At 38.4% G+C, this 14,699-nt stretch overlaps 2 protein-coding genes across 5 annotated transcripts in view; one reads left to right on the forward strand and one right to left on the reverse strand.

The window, feature by feature from the left end:
- Positions 1 to 14,699, reverse strand: part of LOC117987778 (monocarboxylate transporter 14-like) — a 39,382-nt gene that overhangs the window by 12,975 nt on the left and 11,708 nt on the right. The window contains exon 1 of one of the 4 annotated variants that reach the window (XM_034974833.2): positions 2,464 to 2,700. The exons of the other annotated variants lie outside the window; for them this stretch is intronic. The gene's annotated coding sequence lies outside the window, so the exon portion shown is untranslated. Of the gene's footprint in view, positions 1 to 2,463; positions 2,701 to 14,699 lie in introns of those variants that run through there. 4 annotated transcript variants of the gene reach the window in all.
- On the forward strand, positions 9,271 to 10,505 carry LOC138403176 (serine protease inhibitor 77Ba-like). Its single transcript, XM_069502647.1, has one exon. The coding sequence runs from the start codon at positions 9,294 to 9,296 to the stop codon at positions 10,497 to 10,499; it is 1,206 nt and encodes a 401-aa protein (XP_069358748.1). The 5' UTR covers positions 9,271 to 9,293; the 3' UTR covers positions 10,500 to 10,505.

Genomic DNA, 14,699 nt, shown 5'->3' on the forward strand with positions numbered 1-14,699 from the left:
GTTAGCAGGTAGGTACATACTTAAAAAAGGATGAAATCCAGCATTATTTTTTCAAAGACAAAGCCAAAAATATTTTTGGCCAAAGTTAATCTAATGAGAAGCTGGCGAACAAAACAGTGTTAGTACGGTGTAACTTTTGATCAAAATATGTCTTATTTTTCTCATCTAGATATTAGTATTTATGTGCCTCCAGGTACAATTTTATATCGCGCAAATACACCGTTTTGCTCACCAGTTCCCCAAAATATAATCTTAGTTTTTATGTGTATTTGTCAACATAGATCTACTATGCAATTTTTCGTTTAGAAAACAAGAGTTCTCTAGAACCTAGGGAAACCTAAAAATTAAGTTCGATACTGTAGGAAAACCTGATTGCAAATAACCCTATGTCACGACATAAGAACGAATAAATAGAGATTTTCCGTATTAGTATTTTTCGTACTTATATTATGTACAAGTACCTGATTGGTACTTACTGTATTTTAAATTAATATAATGTATAGGGGTACTTATGTTTTAGACTAAAACCCGGTCAAGTGCGAGTCGGACTCGTACACGAAGGGTTCTGTACCATCGTACAAGATATATTAACATTTTTATGTGCAACACTGCAAGTTAATGATAACAGCGCCATCTAGGCATATGTGATTTAATAAATTATTTTTTTCTTGAACACATTTTAATTTTTTTTTTGTGATGTACAACCAAAATTCATGGTTCTCGGATTTGTTCTTTTAGTTGTGCTATAAGACCTACCTACCTGCCAAATTTCATGATTCTAGGTCAACGGGGAGTACCTACCCTACAGGCAGTGGCGTGCAGGTCATAGAGGCATAAATGCACTGCTTACCCCAGTTGTAATGGCTCAATGCATATTTTTCATTATGACCTGCCAGTAAATAGGTTCCTACCTAACTAATGCTTACCCTGACTTCAAACACTGTGCACGCCACTGCCTACAGGTTGTCTTGACAGATAGGTACACGGACAGATGGACAGATAGACAGATAACAAAGTGATCCTATATGGGTTCCTTTTATCCTTTTGAGGTACGGAACCCTAAAAATTTATTAGTACCTGTAACCATTTTTGTTTTTAGTTAAACTAGGTATATATAATACTTTAAGAATGCATGAATGAGTGTTTGTCTGAGTTTCTAATAAGTAATTAACATTTTTTGTGAAATTCAACGGACGCATAGCAGACAATATAGCAGACATGACACCAGCCAAGTTTAATTAATGTGCGTTGACTTTTATAGCGTTGCTCTTCTAACTAATAGCTTTGTCCTTTTCAGTATGGCCACCACATACCTACGCATCGAGACGCAGGACGTATCTAGATATCTACATATTCTTGAAACACTAGCATTATATTCTAAGCTAGCCTTAGTTTAGTGTCTAGTGAACTCAGACCCATAATAAACATACCTAGATCCGGTTTTGTAACCAAGCTGCAGGCATTATGTTTGGAATGGGTCTTTATTTTTATGTAAAATAGTGGCATCCTTTGTTAACGGCAAAAGGGGATGTAACGGGTCCCGAATTAAAATAAGGAAATAATTGTGTCCATCATATTGTGACGTCCTATTTTGTAACAGTGATATTAGATATATAATATATATGTACTTGATTGATATTTTCTAAAGATTTTGCAAGACAAATACTTTCAATGGATTAACCGCTTTATAGTAACCGGAAGGCAGAATAGTCCCTTCTGCTCTAAGATATTAGGAATCGTGACGTTTTATCATTTGTATAAATGTTAGGTACGTACCTACTTACATAATAAATAATTAAAGGAGCTGGCGAACAGCATGGTGTAGGTAATTACCTACTGCTGCTGATGAACCTACTGTGAATACAAATCTAAACTCATTTCCAAACAAAACAGCCTAAAACTGTGCTTAAAATTAGTCCAAAATTCGTGAACTCATTCCTAAGCAAAACGGCCTAAAACTGTGTCCAAATTTCGTAATTTCGATAAAAACGGTACAATTACAGTAGGTACAACAGCTGTCATTCAGTTTTTTGATGTAACTATTGTAAATTGTAATAAACAAAATAATAATAACTATAGGTACATAGCTCATCCATACTTATTTATTTTACAGTTTTATTAAGTATATTATTATTATGTCTAGTTAGAAAGGTTAAGTTTTTATACTACCACCGGTTAGGTAGGTATGTTATTTACCTAACCTAAAACCTATACACATGGTAGATACCTTACCTATATGGGTACAATGTTTGTAAACAAATTGAGGTTAGTCGTGAGTTATTATTGTCAAACAGTAAAGAACTAGGTAGATACATGACATAATAGTAGGTACCTATATGACAGAATGTAGGTCGCGTAATATACAAGCTAATATTATGAAGGTAGATATTTACCTACGATTAAAATTGTCAAAATAGAATGTATAATAAGGGTAGAGCAAAATTAAAATAAAAAAACTCTTACCGTAAACCTCCAAAAGGAGCAGTAAACCCTTTTTTGTATGAAGAATGCACAATTATTCCGTCTGGCAACAAATATTACGAAAATAGAACGCGTTCCTAATTCGAAAAAGGAACAATTCAATGATGCACGCTGATATTTAAGAGGATGACGTCAGCAGTACCGTGTAAACTGTTAACTATGACTCTACAAAGCGCACACGTCTGGACGATGGCGCGTCGGTCGACTGTATGAGTCTGTCTGTATGAAGTATGAACTTCTGAATGTGAACACTGAACTGTGAATACTGAATGTAAATCAGCCTTTATGTACCGGCCTCTACAAAATACAAGTACGCTAGACGTGCGATTGCCGACCTGTTTTTGAAGCAACTGGATTTTCGCCATTTTAGCGCTGACAGTATTGAGTCTCATGTGAGCGTACTTGGAACTAAATGTTAGTGATGACAAAAGTGATGAGTAATCAACATAGCTTGAATACCATTTTGCCTCAAAACGTCAATTATGATTCCCGGTACGCTCAATAGGGCGCTTCGAATCAGCACAAAAAAATAACTATCATTTTGTATGCCACATCTCTTCCAGCGCACTTGTACCAATATGTCAATTTCACTGGTCTTTTTGTTGTTATGTGAATCTGAGTAAGGCCTGGGCACTTAGAAATTTCCAGCAAAATTAATGGTTTCTAGCCTTCAAGTTCAATCGGCCCAAAAGAACAAAGACCCGAAGTCAAGACTCGAGAGATCAGTGTGATATTTTGGCTGTTAGTCTCAATTGGCTAACAATCAGCTGGCCGATTCCGGAAATCCTGCATAAATTATTATTACAATCGTAGTTGTAGTGATTGGCTGAATTTATGATATTCTTGTTGCAATAATGCATTCTATCCAATGGTGAACGAGCGTCAACCAATCAGAGGTTATTGTGATCGTGACATAATAGCTTTGTCATTTTGCCGTAATCGAGCAGAGGGTTAACTGATTTGTATAAGGACTTCTCAACTGACTTGTTTAAAAGTTCTTGCCTTAGTTTAGTACTAAACAAGACTAGGGTAAGCTTAATTACAATTTAAATACTTATTAATATATTATCTTTTTAAACCTAAAGACAGTCAGAGATTTAACATGATCCTAAAGAACCCAAACACAAGTAGAGGTTTGATTAATACTTGGAAAATTCTAAACAAACATGATATTATCATGTAGTATGTGTGCACAGGCAGCCAGCTATGTTATCGAGCCGATCGAATATCAATACAACTTTCCATGTAACCAGCCAATGTACCACCATTAATTATGTCAGATTAAGATTGACGTTCTGTTCGTAAATCGATATTGATAACGCTTTTACTAAGTTCCCCAGCAATGATAGAGACGGGGACATCTTTCCGACTCTATCGCTCATATTTTATAGAAAACGAATAAATAAAACGACCGGAGCGAAGTCGTTTGACACGATTTCTAGTTTCTACCTGGCGCTACCTTGGCATACCTTCTGGAATTTTCTCTGAACGGCTAATAATAGTATCGTCTTTGTACACTCTTTTAATAAGCCCTACTTACTTCAAGAACGTATATTTACCCTACCTCCTTGGTACTGATAGTATAACATGGGCAAAAAAATTTAAAACTCAATTCCACCTTCAAGCTTCGATTAATAGTAACATACACTACGTACAAACGTAGCGTCCACCTAGGGAATATCATTTACCCTGAGGATGTTACTTCAATTTCAGTCAAAAAGTGCTGTTGTATTTGGCGGCCACAGGATTTGACAAGGAAGTGTGAAGTGGAAGCAAACACAATAGACAGCAGTGATACAGGGATATCAAGCCCCAAAGTAGAAGAAAAACATACTCTAATAAATCTCCCGGATCTGGAACCTAGAGGGTAGAGGATATCAAACTCAAAGACTAGCAAATATTATAAAACATAGTCAAAGTGCCTTAGCTGCCTTAGACTTTTTCTGCAGAATTTTTATTTATTTTTTCAATTTCGCATACATACGTCCTGCCCTCTCCCGAAAAACAAAATAAAGTTTCAATTTTTTTATAAAATACTTAATACAATAAAACATAATTCAAATGCGGCTCGTGTTCTTCTAAAATTCTAACCAATAAATCGATTTACCTGACGTACCTACCTATTGCAATAATTTTGCAAGGTAACCTAACCTAGTGTAGTCCTCGTAAAAATTAGGTTACTTGATTTACAAAAAAGTTACTAGAAATATTAACCGCCAGATACAAAGCATTTGGAACTTCCGGCTTTTTAGAAATTGGCTCAAATGCATGAATAACAAATTCATCATTCCAACAGACATAATTAACGTCGCGGCTAGCTTTCGGTGGAGTATTAGGTTTTTGTAAACTAACACATTACATGAAGTTGGCTTCTCTCCAGATCCATACGTAATACCTATATAAATACGAAAGTGTGTCTGTCTGTCTGTCTGCTAGCAATCAGACTTGCTGGCAAGTGATGATGTAGCCCAAGATGAAGCGCGTTTGCCTAGAAGATTAACTCTTGACTTAAAGGTACCAATATTAAAATTGGAAGGGAAAACTGGTGCTGGAAGGACCATATCCGTTCTACGTTTTGTCCCAGAAAATTAACGAGTTCCAAGAAGATTTTTAAAGAATGCGAGTGCGTTATTTACTGGCAAAACATTGCACAATAGTGCAGCATATGGACTATAGGTACATAATGTCTACCTCCGCCATATTATGATATTACTATCAAGAACGCCTACAATGGACAATGAATCGAAATTGTTTCCTTTCATGATACTCAATACTGAAATGCAATATGATGCAACCAGTGACAATACCTACCTAGTCCTATCTAACTACAACCTGATACCTATCTACTAGGTACTAAATAAATAAATTAAAATATATCTTTACCATGTTTAAAATTTATTAAGTAATATTATAATTATGTATTTTATTTTACACATTTCAGTAGTTAACAATAATAAAACGAAAAAAAGACGGAGGATCGTCAAAAAATACCAGCACAATAATGAATACAGCAAAGAGTATAATCACTACGTTTGAATACAGTAGTAGCTGGTATTATCGTAATCTTCTATCTTCTTCTTCTATATATATAAAAGGAAAAGGTGACTGACTGACTGACTGACTGATCTATCAACGCACAGCTCAAACTACTGGACGGATCGGGCTGAAATTTGGCATGCAGATAGCTATTATGACGTAGGCATCCGCTAAGAAAGGATTTTTGAAAATTCAACCCCTAAGGGGGTGAAATAGGTGTTTGAAATTTGTGTAGTCCACGCGGACGAAGTCGCGAGCATAAACTAGTTTTCGTATATTTTCATAATTTTCACACAATAATAATTACTTGATTCATTAATAAGTAACAAGATGGCGAAGGAAACGGTGTAGTTACACTTCTGATAAAATTACTTGTTTTTCTATAATTCGGCTGTTTTTGAAGATTACAAATCTGAACCAATTTCCAAACAAAACGGTTTTTAAAACTACTGAAATGGCGTCTTCAGGTCATGATTTTGTTCAAGGAATACAAAATGTCCTAAAACTGTGCTGCCTAAAATTTAGTCCAAAGTTCGTGATTTAGATCAAAACGGTACAATTACAGTAATCAGTTTTGTGCCTGTAAGTTTTTATTTCGTGCACTTACACCGTTTTGCTCGCCAGCTCCACTGAGGTGGATTCGATGGTAGATTAAATGGGATTCTCCTTAATTATTTTTAGGGTTCCGTAGGTAGGTACCTCAAAAGGAAAAACGGAACCCTTATAGGATCACTTTGTTGTATGTCTGTCTGTCTGTCAAGAAACCTACGGGGTACTTCCCGTTGACCAAGAATCATGAAGTTTGGCAGGTAGGTAGGCCTTATAGCTGACATAAGGGGAAAAATCTGAAAACCGTGAATTTGTGGTCACATTACACAAAAAAAATTAAATTGTGGTCATTTTCAATTTTCAAAGTAAGATAATTACTATATCAAGTGGGATATCATACGATAAGGCTTCACCGGTACATTCTAAAACATATTTTTATGTATAATAGTGAAAGATTTATCGTGCAAAATGTCGAAAAAATACGACTGTACTACGGAACCCTTGGTGCGCGAGCCTGACTCGCACTTGGCCGGTTTTTGTAGAGATGCGTGTTTCTTGACGGCGCGGCGGCTTTGCATAAAAACAAAAGAAGCATGAATCCAGTTTGATGCAGTCGTGTCCAGTTTTCACCGAGGACGCCCTATCTACAGTGCAATCGACAATGATTGACACACTTCTGTAATAAGCTCTTGTTACTCGTTTCTCGTTAACTAGGTACCCTATCAAAAGGAATGTTGGGTATAGGGCTCAGAACAAGGACTATTAGAAGTAGCCCTATTGTCACAACTCACACTTACTGTTAGAGCGAGATAGCTAAATGCATTTAAGCTCTTATTTTTTTTTTTATTCAGATACAAGTTAGCCCTTGACTGCAATCTCACCTGATGGTAAGTGATCATGCAGTCTAAGATGATAACGGGCTAACCTGGAAGGGGTATGGCAGTTTTTATTAAATCCATACCTACCCATACCCTTTGGTTTCTACACGGCATCGTACCGGAACGCTAAATCGCTTGGCGGCGCGGCTTTGCCGGTAGGGTGGTAACTAGCCACAGCTGCAGCCTCCCACCAGACAAAATTAGAACGTGACAAAATGATTATATGTTTTGTCCTTATCACCGTGGCCACTTTTTTTTGTTTGCCAAAATGTATTTGTAGGTACGTGAGTATTTGGCAAACAACGTGAAGTGTAGAAGGAATGACATTTCACAAGTAAGAAAATTTGCTTGAGCGAGAGGGACTGAGGGGGCCTGACGCTAGGGACTAGGGACAAATCTGTAACACAGTATTTATGGCAGCCCCAAAATGATTGATGGAACCATAGAGATAGATTGAATTCATCCAAGGATGGAAGTGGTACTGTTGAGATGACAGTTGACCTATGAGTTAAAATGACGCGTGAGGAGTCTTTTTTACGGACTATACACGGACTATACCTACAGTCCGTTCACTATAACTTTTACCCAGATGACGCCATGTTGGCACTATTGCTTTGTTTGCTTTATTCCTTAGAGCTTAGCGTTTATTATTGTGTGATTTGCAATGATGCCAAATATCACGTCAGGGGATAAGTTATAGTGAACGGACTGTACCTATCGACCTAAAAATTACAGAGGTGACACACTAGTTCCTCTATATTAAGCATAGAGTTATAGGACAGACATACAAAAGAATGATGACTTTTCTATTAATAACAACAGGTAAACGGATAATATTATTATAATTTATTCTTCGCTTACAGATCAGTAATTCGTACCTCCGTATAAGGAACTCGATTTTCACAGACCATTTAGGTATTTGAAAGTCGGATGGTGGAAAACTCAGTGGAAAAATACAGCAAGAAAAAATAGGATAAGTAAGTAATACAGCAAAATCAAATCAAGGTCTATGCAACCATGTAGAAAATGGCATTCTAGAAATTGTTGTGCCATTCCAAATTGTTTCTTTACATGAGTATATATTTTATTTAACTTTTGCTTGCGACTTCGTCAACGTAGATTTATAGGGTTTAACAGTATTTATCTACCTACCCTCATTTCGAGGACGCAAGCCATCTGTTCTTTAATGAACCAAAAGCTTAATTTGCTATAATGCGCTGAAACAGGTCGAATCTGCACGGTGCAACATGCAGCATGCGACCGCCCTCCCACTGCTAAACATGCAGGAAAAAAGCAGCCACCAGGCAAGCAATACGGAATACGCACCACCACCACGCAGCACCACGGCGGATTTCAGCGGATTATAGCAAATTAAGCTATTGGTTCATAGTATATCAAGGATTTACGCAAAGTCACGCCTGCTTCTATACACCATCTGTTCTTGTTGATTTAATTCGTAGTCGTACAGCAGTCATATAATATTTACACTATACTACAATATTTGACGCGTTTGTTTGTGTGTATGTGACGCCCGGTCTTAGGCTTATCAGCTAAGGGCAGTGGCAGTGCAAGCGTCAGATGTTTTGAAATAAGTCGAAACGTGGTTTCGCACCGCGAAAGTAATTTTCATCTTTGAAAACATTTATTTGTAATCAGTAAGTAGTTCGCTCAAATTGTTAAAGTAACATAAATGCTTCGAGGGGGTCGAGTCAAATCTCATCTAATCTTACGTTGGAGAGGGGGGGGTCTCGGCAAATATCACGCAATTTTTTTCTGTTTGAAACAAAAAAATATACTATTTTGGTCCATTTAATCCAGATTGTACATGCTTAAGATTTAATCTTAAGCGTAATCGTAATACGATTAAGATCATTCACTAATTCATTCGAAAGAAAATAATTTCATTCAAGTATCCAACGAGTTTACGTAAGAAACCCACATTATGAAAAATCTCACGTGAGATTGGGGTATGGGGGAGCGGGTTGAATAAAATCTCACGACATCTCACCAGGGGGGGAGGGAGGGACAGAAAATTCAAAAAAACACCTCACGTAATTTATGGATGCCCCCTTAGCGGTTAATGCAAAGACCACCAAAGACACACAACATTGTTTAGGTACACAACATTGTGATGCGTCCTTAAATAGTGCACTGTTCTGTATTCATGGTCGCCGGTCGGTGTCTTATTCCTCCTGGCAAAGTTTTCAAATTAGGTACCACGCGAGAGAAGCCGCGGGTAAAAGCTAATAATACAATATATTTAGCTATATTATCTTTTTACTAGTTATTACTCTCGATAACGAAAGGTCAGTCGGTTTCCTGCTTATTAGCGGAGTGGCACGGCGCACGATGCGTCCGTTCATATTTTTAATATTTATAATATTTTTCATCTCCGCTTCGTTCGGTGATTCAGGTTTTGATTCGATGTCTACAAATTTCAGTGTCAAACTTTTCTATCTCACTCACACTCTGCAAGGTTCAGATCTTGATGTCGTGATATCGCCTTATACGGTTTGGTCTTTGCTCATGAGCATGGCGTACGAATCGGCGGGAATGACCTGGGAGGAAGTTTCTAAAGTGTTTTCACTGTCGGAGAATCGAAGCGAAATCGTAGAAGAGTTCAGGAAACTGAGAACATCGGTGCTCGTGAACGAGGGCACGCTCATAAATTCGTCAAATTTCCTTTTTTACGATGAACATTTGAATGTTCATTCGGATAGTATAAGGAGATTAGAGAACGATTTTCGCTTCACAGCTCAGCGCCTTAATTTCGAGGCGCCGCAGCTAGCGGCGGACTCGATGTTGCGCACCCTACACTCGCACTCCGCGAATATCAGGAATTTGATAAGAATAGGAGCCGAAGATTTCGTAAATTCAACGATGATTATGTGCAATTGTTTATCATTTACTGCGCGATGGTCGAAGCCGTTTAACGTTTCGGACACGTCACGAGATTTATATCGAGATGGCAACGTGAAAGGAGGAGTAAACATGATGTATATGAAAGCACAGCTTCGTTCCTCGAACCTCGAGTCGTTGCATGCCTCCGTCACGGAGTTGCCGTACGGCGACGACGGCAGATACAGCATGCTGCTCGTGCGACCCGACAGCGGACACGACGTTGGCGGAGTCCTCGAACGCCTCCGAGAAGTCTCCTTGTGGGATATCCTCATCAATCTGCGGGTCGGAGCCGTCCTATTTGGTGAGCGAGAGGTGGAGGTGAAATTGCCGCGGTTTGCGATCAATTCACGAGTTACTTTAAACTCGCCATTGTTTAACATGGGACTTTCTAATGTTTTCGATCGGAGCTTAGCCAATTTCAACAAATTTGCTGAAGACAAGATGTATATTGGTGACATTACGCAGAGAGTGACCGTCGATATCACGGAGTCTGGGACGACAGTACACTCCACTACACCCGCGTATGCGCTCCAAACTACGCGTACGCCAGCGAAGCGAATTCCAGTAAAAGAACCATTTATTTTCTTAATAATGGAGACATATTCTGCTACTATACTCTTCGGCGGAATATATTCCAAAATCGATTTATATTAAAAACTTCTCCGCGATGCCAATTCTACTCTTTCTTTTCTCTATATTGAGTATAATATAGTACTTTAGTGCAGTTATTTATACCTATATATACTTAGTAATTGTTGCGATATAGAAAGGCATATCTGCCATGCCAATAGTCTCTTAAAACTATACTCGAATACTAGTTTTGCCGACCGACGCGATCCTATCAATGGGCGCACACCACAGAATTATACTCGAAGTACTCGACAGGTCAATCAGGGTCAATCGGGGTCAATCCATCACAGCCCCGCGCTAACCCAATGCAGGATAGCGCAGGGGACGTGCGGGTGTGCGGGGCGTCCCCCACCTCATACCCACATTGATATCTCGACCTGTCGCGTACTATAGGTATCACTACCTAATCATAATATACATGGCATTAGCCATAAGTACTTAGGTACCTAATTTTACGAAAGTGTGTTTGTTTGTTGGTTTATTGGTTTGTTGGTTTTCCCTTCAATCGCCTTGCAAAGGAGCAACGCATTGACGTGATTTTTGCACAGGTTTTTTAAAGACCTGGAAAGTGACATTGCTATTTTTTCTCCCGGAAAATCAAAGGGTTCCAATGGAATTTTAAATTTCAGCCCAATCCGTCAAGTAGTTTAAGCTGTGCAGTGTGCCGTTATAAGTAAATAGATATCTCCAAGGAATAAAAACAAAAAACATCCAGACTTCGAAGGGTTCCCAAAACAATCCGCGAGGTGCCCCGAGGTTATTTATTTACATTTTTGCAGTCGTTCAATGTCCCGTGCAACGTTACAACTTTACACTCAATATCACGTTGAACGTCTCAAGGCATCACCGAAATAGCGTAAACCGTGAGACCTTGACGTCATTTGGCAGCCACGTCTCCAGATTTTCGTATCGGATTTGGCGGCAGATGCGACGTCTTCGATGTTATTTTAACACCTTCGCGTTGAGATGTGACAAATGCTCAGTACGCTTAGTATAAGATTTTACGTCTCACCAATCATCATTATCATCAACCAATAGACGTCCAGTGCTGGACATAAGTCTCTTGTAGGGACTTCCACACGCCACGGTCTTGCACCGCCTGAATCCAGCGGCTCCCTGCGACTCGCCTGATGTCGTCCGTCCACCTAGTGGAGGGTCTTCCAACGCTGCGTCTTCCGGTGCGAGGTCGCCATTCCAACACCTTGGAACCCCAACGTCTATCGGTTGTACGAACTATGTGCCCTGCCCATTGCCACTTCAGCTTCGCAACCCGTTGAGCTATGTCGGTTACTCTAGTTCTCCTATGGATCATTTCTGATTTGATCACGTAGAGAAACTCCAAGCATTGCTCTCTCCATCGCCCGCTGAGTGACTCTGAGCTTTCTCACCAAACGTTGCTAGAATTCGACAGTCGAAGCACCATAACGTCAAAATAAAATGGACCTAAAAAGCCTTGAATTGAAGTAAAAAATTCAATTCCACGGAATTTAATTTCGCAACGTTTCCGCTTGGAGCGCTGGCTGTAGATGTATAGACAAACTTGAGCTTTAAAACAAGGCGGTTAAGATCCAGTTTACTTAAACGCGGATGTGTTTTGACACTCGAATACTATCAAACGTTGCAGTAGCGACAGCAGTAGCAATGCGACAGTTCATTTGCTGTCTCTCTTCTTCTTATTTTGCTTTGTGGCTATTGCCGTCTCCCTCTAGCCGGACGTTTGACAGCAATGATCGCGAGATTTACGCGTGTCGCAAGCCTGTCGCGAGATACGTTGGTAGGTAATCGCCCCGTAGGTTAGAGCGGGTGTGCGGGACGTCGCCACCCCGATTGCCATCTCGACTTGTCGCGTATTATAGGTAGGTGTCATTCATTCATATTTAAAAACTGCTCACGTAAGTCCGCCTAACAAATACTTACTACGACTAATAAAGCAATAAGAAGCCATGAAAACAGCTAAAACTGGAGCAAATGACGTCATTTGGCACACGCGCCCTCCAGCCGTGCTGCTTCCCTAAATATAACCCAAATTAACTACTACTAGCTTGTTTTCTGTCTGTCTGCTAGTTTTTATTGACAAAATCCTTCCCAAGGGTCGGACATCTAGGCTAGGTATTTTTTTGTTTCAGAAAATCGAAGAGTTCCCACGGAATTTTTAAAAACCCTAAATTCACTTGGAAGTAGTCGCGGCCCACATCCACTTTTGTCTATTCTTTATTCGTACCAATGAAAAGGTTTCCAGGCAACGATCGAGAAAATTTTCATAGATGGCACTAAATAGGTACTACTACAACCACTAAAGATGAAAAATAATACCTACATAATATTATATGCTTTAAATTTTTAAATTTAAATCGGATGCGAAATTAATTACTTCTATTATAGTTCACGGATTTTGTGGGGAAGAAACGTAAGGAAAATTGCAGTGCACGCCTAGCTCTTCATCTATGTCCTTGATCGACACGATCTAAACATTAAAGCATAGATCGTATAGAGATATAATAGGTATTATTTTTCATCTTTAGTGGTTGTAGTATTCAGCGTCATCTATGAAAATTTTCTCGAACCTGGCCTAGAAACCTCATTCGAATAAAGAATAGATATAAAAGTACTAAAGTAGGTCTGTACGCGAGGGCCGTGAGTACTGATAATGAATTCAACCAAAACATTATTTCAAAGAATTTCCTTTTCCTCATGACGACATGACCTTTCTTAGTCGAGATTGTGAATGCAGAACCTGTTTCTGAGATTCTTACAATTCAAACAGGTAAAGAGATACGAGTTACGACGAGATTTCTAAAAATAAAGTAAAAAATTGGTTTACCATCTTCTTGGCACTGAATTTCATTAGACAAGTAAATTGAGCCAGTATTTCCAAATTTTGGGTGTTTGCCACTGACGAATATAACCACGCGTTAAATATCCGTTTAAATAACAACATTTTCTATCATGTAGTGATTTCAAAATGTGGTCGCTGAGGCCCTGGGGGACCCTAAGTACTATCCCACGACTGTGGTTGGGTTAAGAGAAAGGAAGCTTCAGCACCAACAAATAAACAGATGATTTAAATTTAAAAAACCAGGTGGCTACTTAATTATAGAAGACGTCAACAAAACAAAGACTAATATTACGCGAAATATTAAAGGTGAAAAACTTTTGTGAACCACTACTGCATGGTTTATAGTTTACTAACAGGTGCCCGCGACTTTGTCCGTGTAAAATTTCTGGTTTCTCATGAGATCTGAAATTTGCCCGCTGCAAAAGGCCTCACTTACCTATTCACTCAGTCTCACCTTAACACACAGAACCCAGAATATCTAAATGCCAATTTTCATATCTCTAACTTCAAAAAAATTTGGATTTTCATAATAACATTTCAACCCCCATTTCACCCCCTTAGGGGGAGAATTTAGTTAGATCCTTTCTTATCTGATACCTACCCCCTAGAAAGAACCTATACGTTTCAAATTTCAAGTAAAAATAATAATAGTTAAAACTTTCCTATAAAAACTTTTCCCCCTATTTTAGAATTTCTTAAATTGAATTATACAGATTTTTATTATTTATCTTTTATCTTAGCTGACACCTACGTTCTAGAAGGATCCTACCTTCCTTCATGTTTGTAGGCTTTATAAATGTAGTTATTAAATTAAATTTTTAAATCAAATTTATTGGATATTATTACATATTAAATTACATATAAGGAACACAAAAAATACTTATATTTTTTTTATTATTAATATTAAATATTGGATGTAAATACTGCGGTAAGCCAAAACTCAAAAGGCAAAAGCGTAAGTATTTGATTTTATTATTATTATGAATTCCAAGTACATGAAATATAGGCTTCATTTTATTCATTGTTTCAAGGTCATACTGCTATCGCACATGAATACATGGATGCAATTAAAAGATACTGGCTCTGTTATCTCTGACGTTTAAGCTTGACTAAGATCTCGACTAACTGTAAGATGATTATGTGCCCCTGAATATAATAGACTGAGAGCCAGCGCGTGCCAGACCTTCGTTATTTTATAAAAACTGAAAGTTTCTCTGCGTATTATCCCCAACACTGGGAGGAACAATCAGCGACATTTAGTTGTTTGGATCATGGTGCCTTTGGAAGATAACAGGCAACAAAGGTGTAAAACATCTGTCGTCAAAGATATCTTAGATCTTAGGCCACATCATCACTTCCCATCAAGTGTGATCGTGGTCAAGCGTGCA

The sequence above is a fragment of the Maniola hyperantus genome, chromosome 13, assembly GCF_902806685.2.
Source record: "Maniola hyperantus chromosome 13, iAphHyp1.2, whole genome shotgun sequence".
NCBI classification, from domain to species: Eukaryota; Metazoa; Arthropoda; class Insecta; order Lepidoptera; family Nymphalidae; genus Maniola; species Maniola hyperantus.